General features: G+C 41.4%; 2 protein-coding genes across 2 annotated transcripts; both read left to right on the top strand.

Annotated features, from left to right (window-relative positions):
* LOC123411811 (ubiquitin-conjugating enzyme E2 22-like) lies at positions 1-3,616 on the top strand. Its single transcript, XM_045104771.1, has 7 exons — positions 1-259; positions 1,579-1,701; positions 1,804-1,948; positions 2,272-2,349; positions 2,445-2,557; positions 2,706-2,809; positions 3,019-3,616. Exons 2-7 carry the CDS (start codon positions 1,690-1,692, stop codon positions 3,287-3,289), a joined length of 723 nt encoding a protein of 240 aa, XP_044960706.1. The 5' UTR covers positions 1-259; positions 1,579-1,689; the 3' UTR covers positions 3,290-3,616.
* An 8,740-nt stretch (positions 3,617-12,356) lies between these two features.
* Positions 12,357-16,526, top strand: LOC123411810 (ubiquitin-conjugating enzyme E2 22-like). Its single transcript, XM_045104770.1, has 7 exons — positions 12,357-12,672; positions 14,269-14,396; positions 14,466-14,610; positions 15,059-15,136; positions 15,293-15,405; positions 15,592-15,695; positions 15,886-16,526. The coding sequence occupies exons 2-7, from the start codon at positions 14,394-14,396 to the stop codon at positions 16,199-16,201; spliced, it is 759 nt and encodes a 252-aa protein (XP_044960705.1). The 5' UTR covers positions 12,357-12,672; positions 14,269-14,393; the 3' UTR covers positions 16,202-16,526.
* The last annotated feature ends 315 nt before the right edge of the window (positions 16,527-16,841 follow it).

Here is a 16,841-nt window from a genome sequence, read left to right as displayed (position 1 = left end):
GAGTCCCTCTCAAAATCCCAATCACTTTTTAACTTGCTTGCTTCTCCCACCCCCGTCTCCCCCAAATCGGAAGCCTAGGGTTTCCCCCGCCGACGAGGCCCTCACCGCCGCCGGCCGCCTCCTCCTCGCCGCAATCCACCCTCCCTCCAAGCCCTCCCTCACCGCACCCGGCCGACCGACCCCTTCCCGACCCCTCCTGCGGCGGATCCGGCAAGCGGCGAGAGCGGGCGGTCTCCTCCGACGCCTTGTCTGGTGCCCGGTAAGCGACGAGAAGTCGGGCTGTCTTGCAGAATGGATATATTGTACAGTTCCGCGCTGGTGTTTCGCTCCCCGTCCTGCGGGTGGTAAAGGGTGGGTAGGAGACGCCGGTTGCCTGCTCGGACCGGTTGGTCTGGTATCTGATCCGATCCCGTTCATTAGCAGAGGCGTCTCCGTGAATTCTGGGAAGGGCGTTACGTTTTCGCCCTTGTCCTTGCACGCCGAGTAGATGCACAACGCCTCCGTTGCTCGTTAGGAATTAGCAAGGTCCATCAGGGGTCCTCTGATCATTGCAGGAACGCAAGGACAATCGGCAACAGCCCCTGTATGTAGCAATGGTCTTGCGTGCGTTTTGTCTGGTGTCGCCTGCAGGATAGCGCATTGGCGGGAAGGGGCTGCGCCGTGTAAGGATGGTGGGGAAAACACGGCGGGCAGAAGTTGACGGTTCCTTTTTGAATAAATTCACCCGCGTAAACATCTCCGTCCGAAACGGACACAATTATGATAGCAGCATAAAGTTACAGATGTGTCATTCACACGCGCAGCACCGTTGTTTAGCAGCATTAAGTTACCGATGTTTCATTCACACGCGCAGCACCATCGTTTAGCAGCATTAAGTTACTGCCATATCGTTCACACGTGCGCCTAGCATGTGCGAGCACACGCTAACTTGCATATATACGGTGCAAGGAATAATGGATAAAAGGTGATATTCGTAGTTGGAATCATTAAGAATTGACCGTTGCGTTGTTGGCTAACAGCCTCTGTGCTCGCTCCACCCACCCGGGTTCGAGGCATGTACTCCCCGCGGTGCTCAGTTGTTTCTTTTAATAAATAGAAATATAAATATGCCACGGGTGCTAGTGCTTGCTGGTTGAGTTTTTATTGAACTGAATTATTTTTTCTGTGTCATGATAGTCAGAGAGGATAAAGTAGGCTGCATAATGGGCATCTTCATAGACCAACAGTACTGCAATAATTTGGGGCATTAATCACCGCTTGCAGGCATTAGTCATATATATCATGTAGTGGCATTAAGTCGTTACTTATAGCGGTTGTTCGCAATCTGAATGTTTGGTAAGTTTATGGACATCCACACAATAATAATTGTAGTATACTACAGTTCAAGTAAGGTGCTCTTTTTTCTTACCAAGATATGCCGTTACGAAAGCAGAACAACCCCCCACACCACCACCCAAAAAACCACCCCTCTCATGCTATCAGTTTGAATTTCACACTCAATTTTCTATTTTTTTTTTATTTTATATCTGTTCTATAACTATTCATTGTATCTGATTTCCTACATACTTTTTCTTGTAGGTTCAGTTTGGTGATCACAAATTTTGCACAGTCCTGAGGCTTTGTTGTCTTTAAAGGGTACATCCAAAAATAAGTCAGCAGCTAGCGAACACCTTAAAGCTGTCTGCTGTTATGGCTTCCATGGTGAGATTAACTTTTTTCAGTTTTGATTGTTCAAGAGAACATATATTGGAAAGAGTTATATGCTGTCTTCATGATTCTAATGGTCTATTCATGTCACTGAAGGCGACCAACGAGAACCTCCCACCAACTGTCATCAGGCAATTGGCTAAAGAACTGAAGAATCTTGATGATTCACCTCCAGAAGGGATCAAAGTTATTGTTAATGACGATGATTTCGCCACTATTTTTGCCGATATTGAGGGCCCTGGTAAGATTATATCAGGATACATTTCTTTACACCTCCCATATTGTGCGCTTTGCAGTTAGATTCGTTTGGAAAGCCGTTTGAGGGTTAGTCAATAAGTGACTCAAAAGCTGATATAAATTATGTGCTAATGATCTGCTACTTGCATGATGGTGCCGTTTTTTATTCTTATCTGTCCGTCACATTTTTATTCATCACTAGTTAAGTATCTGATGGAACTTGTGGCTTCTGGCTTTGAATTAAAGAACATGAAGTCTTGAAGCAGCGTTTCTTTCCTATTACACTATACTTTCTGATATTGCATTCTTGAACTTGGGCATGTACAGCTGGAACTCCATATGAGAATGGAATATTCCGGATGAAGCTAATATTATCTCGTGACTTCCCTCAGTCTCCTCCAAAAGGTATCTATCTTGTCAGACTTCCATCATCGTCCATACTCTAGGTTGCTTCTTGAAGTAGAGCTTTAGTTGAAAATCTGTTGGCCTTGTTTCTGCAGGATTTTTCACAACTAAAATTTTCCATCCAAACATTGCAACTAGTGGTGAGATCTGTGTTAACACATTGAAGAAGGATTGGAATCCTAGCCTTGGATTAAGGCATGTTCTGCTGGTAAGCTTGAAGTTCAACGCATATCAACCAATGTTGTTGGAGTGGTGCATGATTTGTTTTGCAAGCATTTTCTAGTATTTGATTATGGAAGAAGTTCGAAATGCCTGCACAGGATGCGATGTACTTACTACAAATTGCTTGCTGACAGGTAGTGAGATGCCTCCTGATTGAGCCATTTCCTGAATCTGCCCTCAATGAACAAGCTGGGAAGTTGCTACTTGAGAACTATCAGGAGTATGCACGGCATGCAAGGTCAGTAGTCTTCAACTTTATTTTGACAGCATGGTGTCATTTGGTGCCTTTGGTCTTATTGGTCAAGACTACAGTGCTAGGATTGTGTATTCAAACAATGCAGATACCTAGAATGCTACCGTTTCTGGCAAACTAGACCAGAACTCTTTCTGAAACATCTGGTTCGGCTGTGGCTAGTTCCTGATCTCGTGATTGTGCTCCATATGCAGGCTATATACCAGTATCCATGCTCTCAGACCCAAGAATGGAGCTATCTCGGCAGCTCTGAATAAGAATCAGTATAACACTCTTCTCGCGCCAATTGCTACCTCTACTGGGATAAAGGCATTTGGCCTGAATTCGCAGGATCAGCATGCTGCCCCTTCTGCTGTCTTAGGTGGAGCATCGGCAGCGCCCAGGAAGGACGGGCCACTGGCCGTGAAAGTCCCCGTCGACAAGAAGAAGATGGATGCGAGGAAGAAGAGTTTGAAGAGATTATAAGTAAACCAGACTGTCAATGCTTGTGATATATTTGCTTCTCTTCTGTCCGGGCCCAACCATTGGGCCCTGTTGAGCCGAACTGTGGAGGGTGAATAATAATGCGCTGCTGGGCCTCTCCTGGTCCTGCACTTTGCTGGTGCTGCTGTTCCTGAGCCCGTTTGTGATTTAATGGTTCGATGTAAACTTGAATGGTGGAGAACATTTTCTTCCCAATAGGTGGTAGAAATTTTTTGTCCGAAAGACAGAGTTGCAGCCACTGCAATGTAGTATGGCAAAGTTATCAAACTCTGGCTATAATATATACTCATCAAACTCAAGTGATTTAAACCTGTTTTTGTTTGCTATCTGTCGTGATGTTGAACTTGTTTCATTGTACGAGCCATATTATGAGCATACATTACTGCTTGATTAAATTTCAGGGGATAGTGAAACACTGGGAACTATACGGGCGATGAAACTGGCATTAGCAATCTTGTAGGCGGCACTAACAATCTGATAAAGTAAAAAAAAAAAAGGGATGATGCTGAAGTATATTGATGGATGTGCATTGCTAATAGTCCATGCGACCACTAGCAGACTTAGATCATCTTGCACTGACTGACATTTGCACGTAAGCAGAGATTACTCGCACACATCATGCGATGCGCACGTTGTTTTTGACTTGATTTCAATGTATGTTTGGACTTCCAGTTGAGATCCGACCAGGTGGCAGACACCTGGCCGGCACCGGCGTGAACCCCAAGGGCCTTCCACACGGCGGCTGACGTGCTGATCTCGCTGCCGCTGCAGCCCTTCTGGATGTCGCACTCGTTCTGTTCAATTCATGACTCCCATGCATAGTTTTTGAGAGTTAAGTAGCTAGGGTTCTATGGTAGACTACACCAACTTGATCAGTGGCGGAGCTTCGGCTAAAGTCATGGAGGGGCCATTGGCTGGTTTTCATTAGATAAATTGATCTAATGTCAATATATACACATGTTTTTGAATGAGCAAGCTCCGCCACTGAACTTGGTGAACAAACGATAACAAAAACAACATACTGTGCTACCTTAAACAACTGTAACCGATACCCTATGATATAGAGGAGGATATGGCTGAATATGATAATTTTGCTCCTCTGTATGTGGCCAGACCTAACTGATCCCCCATATTTAGAGGATGATACTTTTTTGGCTTAATTTTGTCAGCCTTGCCACATATATTTAAAATAATTGCACACTATTTCATCAACCATTCGAATGATTTAAATTCTAGATGCACAACATATAAACCACAAACACGCATATAGTTGCGCGGCTCGAGAAATTCAAATTAGAACTATGCATATAGTTCATCCAAAAGGCACCACATCACTTAAGTTTCATCCAAAATCATCACAACATAGCGTGTCTTATGTTGCAGATCAAGCCCAATCAAAGGCATGCAACACGAACTTAAACAACATCATCGCCAAAGAAAAAGTTCCAACATTTATTGAATTTCTAAACAATTTTTCAGACACAGGAACATTTTTTTAATATGTGAAAAATTTGAGAAAGCAGAAAAATTGATGAAGAAAGTACTTAAAAAAACATTTTTTTTTGAATTTTTGAAAAAGTATGAGATTTTGAAACTGCAAACTTTTCTCAAAATATTATCAAATATTTGAAAATTAGAACATATCATGACATCTAAAACAAAGAATATGTTTTTTCCAATTTGTTAAAAAAATGAAACATTCCATTAAATTCTCAACAAAAAATTGATATCTCGTACATTTCTGGAACGCGACGATTTTTTTTGAATTTCTAAACAAAATTTGAAATTGCGAAAGTTGGTACATTTCCTGAAATTCTAAAAAAAAATTAAAATCGGAAAAAATAAAATTCTTGTGTATTTTCATAAAAGCGAACATTTTTTGAATTTCTGAGGAAAGTTTGAAACCGCGAACAAATTGAACATACTTTGAAATTCCTAAATATTATTTGAACTTGCGAACAAATTTCAAGTAAAAAAATTAAAAACAATCATGTACGTTTTTTGATACTCAATTTTTTTGAATTCCTGAACATTTTCTGAATTTGTGAACACATTTTCCAAAGTTTTTTTTTCTGAAAATCCAAATCAAATTTGTAATTTTGAAAATAGTATTAAAAGTAAATCAACTTGACCATGAAAAATAAAAAGAACAATAAATAAGTAAACAAATGAAAATTTAAAATGAAACATAAAATAAAAAATAAATAGATAAACAAAAAAAAAATGAAGCCAAAACCAAAACAGAAAAACACAAATAGTTGTTCAGGAGAAGGCTCCTAAGACTGAAAATCCCGGAGTTTGAACCTTCTTAAAACCATGATCCGTGTACACGCTAAACAGCTAACATGGAAAATGATCCCACTGCAATTGCTTCGTCGATCGCTAGTTGTGAAACAGCGACATCTTGACACAATGAGCTTAGGGAATTCCATTACCTCGCCTGCAGCGAAGAAAAAGAAGCGCTCGCGCTTCCTAAAGAGGCCCGCCCCTTAAGTACATTATTGAAATTTTTATTTTATATGGGCATGGATATGCTGTTATTCCGGAATATTTGTCCACTCTGCTTCTGTGTCGTGTGCCACAGATATTGTATGTTGGATATTTGCCTAATGAAAATGTAGTTACCCCCCAAAATAAAAATGGGCCCACCCAAGCTAGCGCAGGAGTACTGCTGGTTTGCAAGCGCACGTCCTATTTTGCTGGATTTTTTCTTTTTTATGACTATATTTCTGAAATGTTGTATAAAATACTTAAATTTAATAAAACGACCATGGCGTGTTTCAAAAAATATTGCAGCGTAAAAAAAAGTCTGTGGAATTCACACACAAAACGATTCATGTTTTTGACTATTTAAAAATGTTTATAAAATGTAAAACTAATGTTTGTGTAATTTAGAAAAATATTTTACAGCAATTTTTTTGATAATCAAAAAAATGTTTTTCATAACTGTATTCATTACATATTGTAAAAATTGTAGAATACAAAGAAAATTACGTAATTCTAAAAGTATTCATGACATTTATGAAATGTATTCACCCATTTATGAAATGTATTCGTGACATTTAATGAAATAATACATTTTGTAAAAATGTTCTCTTAATTCTAAACAAATGTTCTGTTCAAAAAATGGTCAACATGTATTTGTTAAAAATATATTTTATTCATAAAATTAGTAAATGTTTATTTTATAAAATGGTTAACATGTATACAAAAAATATACAATCTGTATTGGAAATATTCAACATGAATTTGCACAAAAAGTAATAAAAGAGACATAGAACTACAGAATACAAAACTACACAAAAGATTCTACAACTGGTGCAAACCAGTCCCAAGAACCCTCCCAAAACATTTAGCAGATCGACAGAGGAGATATGAGGGTGCGGCGTGCAATAAGCGAGACTTAGCTGTCATGGGAATGCTGATTTTCATTTCTTGGGCCAAACCATGGTGGGAGAATAATAATGTGCATCTGGTTTTTCCTGGTCATGTATTAGTGCATAGAAGGGAAATTTTGTTTGTTACTTTGAAAAAAAAGGAACATTTGCTAAAATATTCCTGAGCATCTTGTATAACTATGAACATTCTAAATTACATGAAATAATTTAAATCAGATCCAAATCCTTCCAAAACAGACCAAACTTGGATTTAGTTATTGCCGAGACAATAGTTGGGTTTTTGGGTTCTACAGGCAAAATACGATCTCGGTTGGACATGAGCACAAAAGCGAAGTTATCAGTTTCGACGAAAAGATCAAATTTTGTGTCGAAATATTTATTTTAATTTGAGTCCATCGTGAGGGTCCAATAGGCCATTAGGCGATAACTCCCTTTACCCATCAGACATCAAGCCATATTTGTATGTCTTGTGGCGGGCGTCACTTTTTGCTCCCTACACACTGCGCTGCACTAAAATTTACATATGATCTTGTATTAATAAGATAATCAAAATATCAAAATTGTTTGTCTCGACGAGACCAAAACAATCCATATAAAACACTTCCATATAAAAGATTGTCTTGGAGGCGTAATCAGCCAAGCAGTACTTTAACGGGCTGTTTGAATTGTGACTATCTTTGCCATATCTTATCACATTATTTTTGTCACACTTGCCACACTTGTTTTACTTGAGTTGTTCAAATTGTTAGCCACACATTGGCTTGTCTAAGGGAATTTTGCCACACTTTTTGTGTCTATGACATGTGGGGTTTAGTACTCATTAAAAAATATTTGCCTTAGGTGTGGCGAAAACCAAACACCCACCTAACTTGGTCAAACTTGCCTAAGGTAAGTTGTGGCAAAGTGTGACAAGATGTGGCTAGAAACCAAATATTAGTACTTCGAGCACAGGTTCGGTGCGCCGAGATGAGATCAGATGACGATGATCTAAAGATCAATGTTGTTTGTCGACACATGCATTACGCATACTAAAAAAAAGTTTTGCTGGGTATGTATTGCTCATCAAGGACTACCAAACTGAGATTGTTTTACACGGACTGACGCTTACATGTGTAAGTAGATCATCCCGACCACATCATGCATGCATATACGCATGTACTGTAGTTTTATTCAGCTACGTACTCTGCCGTGAACACAGGTAAGTAGTACTACTAGTAACGACGCCAACACATTAACGAGTTCATGCAGACGACTCGATTAATTTACCGCGAAGAGTCTCAGCGTTGAGTAGGTCATGTTTAATTTAGCTGAGATCCGACCAGGTGACGGTCACCTCGCCGACGCTAACATCGATCCCGAGCGCCTTCCAGACGGCGGCGGACGTGCTGATCTCGCGCACGCCGCAGCCCTGTCCGACGTCGCACTCGTCGACGACCATGGCCTCCACGGCGAGCCCCTGCGGCTGTGGGATCGCGATGCGGATCTTCTTGCCGCACCGGACGCCGCCGCCGTACAGCGCCGTGGTCAGCGACACCAGGAAGAGGTCGTCGCTGTGGTACTTGCCGTCGCACTCTGCCGGCCCGGTGTCCCCGTCCCCTTTCTCGAAGCTGGTCAGCGACATCACCGCAGGAGCGTCGTGGACGCGCTGGCTGGAGCCCTTGATCACCTCGACGTGACGGCCGGCGGCGCACCACGCCTGCAGGAGGACAAGGACGCCGAAGATCGCCACGACCTTGGTGGCGGTGTTCGCCATGGTAACTGAAGCAGCTCCGGCTTGCGTTTAGTAGTAGCTAGCTTAGGTTGCCCTGTGTGCTTTGTGTCAAGGCTGTTGGTTGGAGGAGTTCATATAGGATCGTGGTGCAGCCTGCAGACAAAGCGAGGGACGTACTTACTGATGCGGCCCTCGTGTGTCTCGTCAGAGAAGAGAGAACTGGTCGAAGCCTGGCAGACCAGGTAATTAGGAAGAGAAGCGATACTGTAATTGCATCGTTGTGACCACGACTTTTTTTGGATTTCATGGCGCTACAGCAACATGTGTGCCAGATTTGAACACCGCAATGCTCTGGGGCAATGCTAGACTTGCATATTATGCGTCAGCTTTTTACATAGAAGAGAGAGGGAGGGAGGGAAAGTTAGGATGGAGAGAAATAACGTGCATGCATGCATGCATTCTCTCTCCCATACATCTAACATGTACGTATTATTTTCATCGTCAACATTTTCAATAATTGATATCTTTTGAATACTATATTCATTTTTTAAATTATTTATTTATTAGAATTCATGCTGAGACGACCTTTAAAACAAAATCAATCTTGAATATATTTGAACAGCTTTTTATTTCATATATTTCAATTATCAATGGAATTACTTACATATCACATAAGATTATTTCAGTATTTCATAAAACTGATTTTGATTTTTTAACTAATTTAAGAAATTTAATTTCACTAATTTTCAAATACTGGGTTCACTTATTTTAAAATACATTTTCACACTTTTCAAAAATAATTTCACTAATTTAAAAATGATTTCACTCATTAAAAAAACTAATTTCACTCATTTTTAAACACTAGTTTCACTTATTTTAAAGTGCATGTTTCACTGATTTTATAAAGTGATTGCACTCATTTAGAACAAACTAATTTCACATATTTTTAAACGGTGATTTCACTTATTATGAAACAGACGCTTCACTTATTTTCAAAAAATATTCCACTCATTTCAAAACACAGTTTTGCTTGTTTCAAAAATACATTTCACTCGTTCCGGTAAATTAATTTTCACTCATTTTGAATAAAAAAGACAAAATGAAAAAAAAATGAAACTGAAACAAGGAGTTTCACATAAATAAAGAGGTACACAAAAATCAGATTCCTATTCCAAAAACTTGCTTCACTCCATTTTGTTTTAAATTATTTCACCTATATCCAAAATACCTGATTTCACTCATTTGAAGAATGTGATGTCACTCATTTCAGAAAAATAATTTCACCTGGTTGAGAAAACATATTTCACTCAGTTGAGGAAACATATTTTCACACATTAGAAAATACAATTTTTATCGTTACAAAAAACTAGTTTCACTCATTTCAAGAAGTTTGCTTTCAGTAATTAAAAAAAACAATTCTTTGTGTTCAAAAAACAAATTTCACTCATTTGAACAAACATATTCTACTCATCTGAAGAAAATAATTTCACTTAGTTGAGAAAACATACTTCGCTCAGTTGAGAAAAACATATTTCAAAATTGCTTTCACTCAATGCAAATAATTTATTTCAAACAACATATTTTGCTTGTTTCAGAAACCCGATTTCAATCATTTGAAATGTTGAAAGTAAAACATGTTTGGAATGCATCCAAGTTTGGTCTTATTCTAAAGCTCTTGGCTTTAGGAATTCAGATATATAAAACATATTTGGAATGCATCCAAGTTTGGCCAGCCGTTCACTGCATTTTTTTCTTGAAGAGGAATGATATACCCTCGACCTCTGACGCATTCAATCATTTTATTAATTATTCATAAAGACCGTATAGGCTTAACTGCATGCATATTTTCCCTCGCCATCTCTGCACATTGACGCACAATAGTCTCTATCATTGTGTAAAAAAAGGGTGCATCTTTCTCTCACTTGAAGCGAGGCAAAAGAACTGCTCATGCTACCTGAATGGACCCGCCCAACCTAGTGCAGGAGTAGGGCTGGTTTGCAAGCGCACGTAATGTTTTGCCGGGTTTCAAAAATTCATTTCTGAGTCCAGGCTCATCTGCACCCACACTGAAGAAAAAAGATCAACGCAAACACTAGAATTATTTTTATATCACATATTGGTTTTGCATGATAGATAGTTTGATGCATGGGGTCCGTTCTAATTTTCAAATCATTTGAACATCTGAGCAGTTCTCGTAAAAAAGACAAATTTGGGGTATGTAAGATACTCCCTCCGTCCCATAATATAAGAACATTTTTTATGTTAGTGTAATGTTAAAAACGTTCTTATATTATGGGACGGAGGGAATAATTTGCTGTTCATGTATCATCCTGACCCGGTTTGTCTTTCTTGATAAGAGTTGCTCAGATGTTCAAATAAACTGAAAATTGGAGCGGGCCTTGCATATTAAATTTTCTACCATGCAAAAAAAGTTTATAAATTTTTCTTTTTTTATCGGATGCAGATGGGCTTGGACATCGAACCGCTGCACTCACTGGGATTTTTCTTCTTTTATGACTATAATTCTGAGATTGAATATGAAATACTTAAATGTAACAAAATGACCATGGTGAGTTCCCAAAAATATCATGAGTGTAAAAAAGACTCTGCACAACTTTTAGAAAAATGGTGAGAGCATTCGCAAAAACATGGTGACATTTAAAAAACGTTCATGCATTTCAAATATATGTTTTTGACCATTTTGAATATATTTATAAAACATAAAATGGTGTTCGAATAATGTAGGAAAATATTTCATACCATTATTGCTGATATTAAACAAATGTTCACACATTTCAAATATATGTTTTTGACCATTTTGAATATATTTATAAAACATAAAATGGTGTTCGAATAATGTAGGAAAATATTCCATACCATTATTGCTGATATTAAACAAATGTTCACACATTTCAAATATATGTTTTTGACCATTTTGAATATATTTATAAAACATAAAATGGTGTTCGAATAATTTAGGAAAATATTCCATACCATTATTGCTGACATAAAAAAAATGTTCACACAATTCAAAAATATATTCATCACACATTTTGAAAACTGTACAATGTTAAAAACCATAATTTAAAAATATGCATGACATTTGTGAGATGCGTGCACCCATTTATAAAATATGTCCATGGCATTTAATAAAACAATATATCGTATAAAAATGCTCCCATAATTCTACACAAATGTTGTTCATTAAAATGCTCAACGTGTATTTGCAACAAAAAAATATATTTTACTCAAAAAATTATTAAAATGCGTGTCTTAGAAAATGCGCATCATATGTACAAAAATCCACAACCTGTATTGGAAAATTCCCACATGTATCTGCAAAAAAAAAAGAGGATAAAAACATAGTAGAAGACAAAACCAAACGATGTATTCTAAAACCGGTTTGAACCGGTCCCAAGAACCTTCCCGAAACATTTAGCAGATCGCTAGAGGCGAGGCGAGGGTACACCGCGCAGCAGGCAAGACTTATTAGCCGTCATGGTTCGGGAGGGAATGCTGTTTTTTTTTTTTTTGGTGGGCCCCATCAGGCCGAACGATGCGAGGAGAGAATGATAATGGGCCGTGCGGAGTAACGAGGGGCGAACTATGTGTCGCTCGCCCGGAAAGAAAAAATAGTGCAAGCGAACTGGCCGTAATTGTTGGACCGGTTCCACCGTTCGCCGTTGTCCGAGGGCACGACCGCCGGTAACGCGCCGCCTTCAACGCTGTCGGCGGCCGTCGGAATTTCAAAACCCGGTGCCGTCGGCCGTCCGCCGGCCACCACACGCAAGGCAACGCAACGGCTACCAACCGAACGCGTCGGCAGGCCCGCGGCCCGCCCATGCCCATCCGGGCCCGCGTGACGCCAACGGTCCGATCGCCCGCACCGCACCCACCGCTCCCCTCCCCTCCCCTGTCTCTCTCCCTCTCCCATCATTTCAGTCCCGATTCTCCCAATTTTTACTGCCCCCGTCCCGGTCTGCCCAAATCGGGAGCGCTCCCCTCCGCCTCGCCTCGCCTAGGGTTTCGCCCCATCGATCCCCGGCGCCCCTCCTCCACCCGCGCAGCCTCTCCAGCCGCGCCGCCTCTCGACCGCATTCTCCCCCTCGCGGCCGCCACCGCGAGGGAGAGCGAGCGCGAGCGCGGGGATCGGCCGCTCCCTCCCCGCCGGCTCGAACTCGATCCCTCCCCTCCCCGGACCGCCGGCCGGGGGCGGAGGCCTGGGCGAGCAGGGAGGGGGGCAGCGTCGGGAGCAGGTGAGCCGTTGGTTCCTTCCCTTCCGGCCGAGATACGGGGTCCCGGTTAACTCTCAGATTTCGTTTCACCCGCGGTTAACATCACACCACCAATGTGGCGCCTTAGCGGATGCATCCTTCCATCCTTCTTTCCTTCCTGGACGTAACAACGAGAGGGAGGTTCGGTTCGGTTCGGTTCGTCATAGTTCCTTTTTAGGTAGTAGTAATTGTGCAAGAAACGGGGCAGGCCTGCATTGTGCTCGCAATGTTCAGTTGGATAGGCTGAACCTGCAGTGGTGAGCATGGGCGTTGCCCTGTTATCACGCCGGCTGCTGGATGGACTGAACCTGCATTGGTGAGTGTGTGTGTGAGCATTTTCGCGCGTGTCTAGTGTGGGCGAGATTACGCGCCAGCATGCCTGTTTAGTTCGCAATAAATTGGCATGCCGGCAAATGGCACATTGCCACGCCAGCAAAGCGAATCGACGGAAACGCGGTAGCATGGGGCAAGGCACGCGCCCTAATTAATACCGAATCGCCGATTATATGGTCTGGTCTAATTGGTTTCCTCGCCCCGCAAACATTTATGTGTAACAATGCATTTATTTAGGCCCCAAAAAATGACCAATTAGACCCAAATGCATAGCAATGTAAGGTTGAGAAAAGAGCCCGAACAAGAGCCTGCACCTGCCGCTGCGTCGCAGGTATACACAGCAAGTGCGGGGGCCTTTTTATTCGTGATTTTACCAGGGTTCGAGCTTTTTATTCGTGATTTTACCAGGGTTCGAGCCATGGTCGGTAGCCCCACTCCTGGAGTTCTTGCCACCGTGTTAGACAATAGGTGTATGACCACCTTTATGTAGGAATAATACTTGTCGCTTGCAGGCGTTAATGGTGCACCATCCATTTGTAGCATCTTTTAATTGCTAGTTCAGCACTCACGTTACGTGTGAGTGTGCTCACAGTTTGCACACATGAGGGGGCATAAATATGTTATTTATAGTAGTAAATGTTCCTTTTGTTGTTTAAAGGTCAAAGTGATTAACAGTGCATAAATTAGTTTGCTGGAATGACTATTTTAGACTTGCAATAAAGTGTTTTTTTCCAAAATACCAATTTTGCAAATCTAACTAGTCGCAATATTTCATTGGATTCATTATTCGTACTTGCTTTACAAAATACCTTAGCCGTGCTAGTAATTTTACAAAATTTGTAATTTGCTTAGGCCTTGGCGCAGTGGTAAAGCTGCTGCCTTGTGACCATGAGGTCATGGATTCAAGTCCTGGAAACAGCCTCTTTACAGACATGTAGGGAAAGGCTGCGTACAATAGACCCAAAGTGGTCGGACCCTTCCCCCCCCCCCCCCCCCCAACGCTATGACTTAGCATGTGAAGCGGTTATTCACTTATTTCATATTGGATGTACTACTTGTAAGATGTATGTAAAGCCCTTGCAACGATAACTGTTGCATGAAAGTCATGTACTAATGGTGCATTACAGTTTCTCCATAAATAACATATTACAGGTGTTGATTTCTTATGTTGCAGATAAGTCTACTGAGTTGTTATATCATATTGAATCAGTCATATCTAATCTCCTAAATGTTGTTGCCTTATAGGATGATCACGCTGTTTGCACAGGGCTAAATCTTTGTGACCATTAGAGTGCTATTTCGGAACAAGATAACTTCTAAGTGAAGCTGCACGCAGAGAACCTTTAGAGCTGTCTGCTGTTATTGCTTCCATGGTGAGTGGCTGAAAGACTTAATTGAAATGCTTTCTCCTTTTCTGTTTCTAATGGTGTGTTTTTTCGAAGGCAACAAATGAGAACCTTCCACCAAATGTCATCAGGCAATTGGCTAAAGAACTGAAGAATCTTGATGAATCACCTCCGGAAGGGATTAAAGTTATTGTTAATGATGATGACTTCAGCACCATTTTTGCTGATATTGAGGGCCCTGGTAAGACCCATCAAAGATGTATTCAGCTGCTATTTGTTTTGGCCGTCCACAATTGAATTTATGTGCATGTGCAGCTATGCTGACCAATGCTATTGTACAGGCACATAAATTTAATTGTTCTGTCCGTGCACAATTGAATTTATGTGCATGTGCAGCTATGCTGACCAATGCTATTGTACAGGCACATAAATTTAATTGTTCTGTCCGTGCACAATTGAATTTATGTGCCTGTGCAGCTATGCTGACCTTCCTCGTAATTTATGTGTGTTTTGGTTTTCAAAGACTTTTAACATATTGTTTATATTAGAGTTAAGCATCAATGAATCTTGTCCCTTTTTGCCTGTGCATGCTACAGAACCTCAAGCGTTTCAAGTTTCTCTTTCTCTCTCTCCGTATTGCACTACTTCAATCTCAGTGTTCTAAAAATCTGTATCTGGGCGTGATGCAGCTGGTACTCCATATGAGAATGGAGTATTCCGGATGAAGCTATTGTTGTCCCGTGACTTCCCTCACTCTCCCCCAAAAGGTCTAGAACTATCAGAACAGTCTGTACTTCAGTTTTTTTTTTTTTTTTTTTTTAAATAAAGCCTGTGACTGAAAATCTGCATTCTCCGTCTGTACTTCAGTTCTTTCTTCAAATGAAGCCTCTGACTGAAAATCTGCACCCTCCTTTGATTTGCAGGATACTTCTCGACAAAAATATTCCATCCAAACATAGCAACTAGTGGTGAGATATGTGTGAACACATTGAAAAAGGATTGGAACCCTAGTCTTGGATTGAGACATGTTCTGCTGGTGAGCTAAAGCTGCCGCACAATTCGCCATTCTTCTGTTGAGAGCAATGTGTGATCTCTTTGTAAGAGATTACTGAGTTTAGATTTAAAAGGACTGCATGATAGCTATGGCCTGAGAATAAAGTTCCGTCTGCTCTCACAGCATGCGGGACACTAACTAGGAGCTCCTTTTTTTCATGTCCTACAGGTAGTAAGATGCCTTCTGATCGAACCATTTCCCGAATCTGCCCTTAATGAACAAGCTGGAAAGATGCTGCTTGAAAACTACGAGGAGTATGCACGCCTTGCAAGGTCAACCTTCGACTATGTATTTTTCAATCCTAGTGTGATGCTCGCAGATCTTCTCGTACAAAGCAATTTTGGCACATGGTCATGAATCTCATGGCTACCATTTCTGCCAGATCAGATCAAAGATGGTGCTGAAGTGTCAAGTAGAGCTTTAACCTAGGCATTGATGATTTCCCCCTGCTCCTTTCTGCAGGCTGTACACCGGCATTCATGCACATAAGCAAAAGAATAAGTCCAAGACTGGAGCCATTTGCGAGTCAACAACAGCTCTAAACACGGGTCAGAGCAATAGCACTGTTCCGAGCAAGAACATACCATCGGCGGCGCCAGCACAAGTATCCACCTCCACCTCAACCAAAGTTCTCGGCATACAGGATCAGAACGCAGCTCCTTGTGATCTTTCTGTAGGCTCATCAGCGGAACACAAGAAGGACGGGCCGCCTGCTGCCAAAATCCCAGCCGAGAAGAAGAAGATGGATGCCAGGAAGAAGAGCCTGAAGAGGCTGTAAACAGCGCGCCCCTGCCCGGATAGCGTCGAAGCGGGGCTGTTGTACTAGTTAGAAGATTCAACCCCCTTGATAAGCGCCAGATTCAGCAGATGCACAACGGAACCGAAGGAATAAATACATAAACCCCAAGGCAGACATCTGATGAGTCTGGTGGCTGATTGGCAGAAGCATGCATGCCTGTACACAGGCATGCATGCATTAGTGTTTAGTGAGATGTGCATGTGAGTTGGTCTCCTGCTGTTTGTTGGAATAAACTGTGCTACTGATGTGCAATGACAAATGTTTTCGAAGAACAAAACGGTCGCCTTTTTCGGCTGATTCTGCACTGAGCTTTGTCTGGTGATGTAGCATTATGGTGTGATTACATGCTTGATGTGGAAGCCCCTTGAAAGCAGGATTGAGTGCTAAAGCGAAAAGGCGGGCTGATATTCACCCTGAACCAATGGGCAGCTGTTGTAGGGTGTAGTAGCATCTGATGCAGTGTAGTAACCAACAACAACCTGATAAAGCCGTCCTCTTGAGTGAGTGCACACCGCAATGATTATCTTTCAGCTACCACGGAATCTTCCCCTTTGTGGATGTTGTAGGGCTGCCAGTAGATCAGAAACCATGGTACTATAATCTTAAAAAGGGATGAAGG

Source organism: Hordeum vulgare, chromosome 7H, assembly GCF_904849725.1.
Source record: "Hordeum vulgare subsp. vulgare chromosome 7H, MorexV3_pseudomolecules_assembly, whole genome shotgun sequence".
Taxonomy (NCBI): domain Eukaryota; kingdom Viridiplantae; phylum Streptophyta; class Magnoliopsida; order Poales; family Poaceae; genus Hordeum; species Hordeum vulgare.
This window is presented reverse-complemented; position numbering and strand designations above follow the sequence as displayed.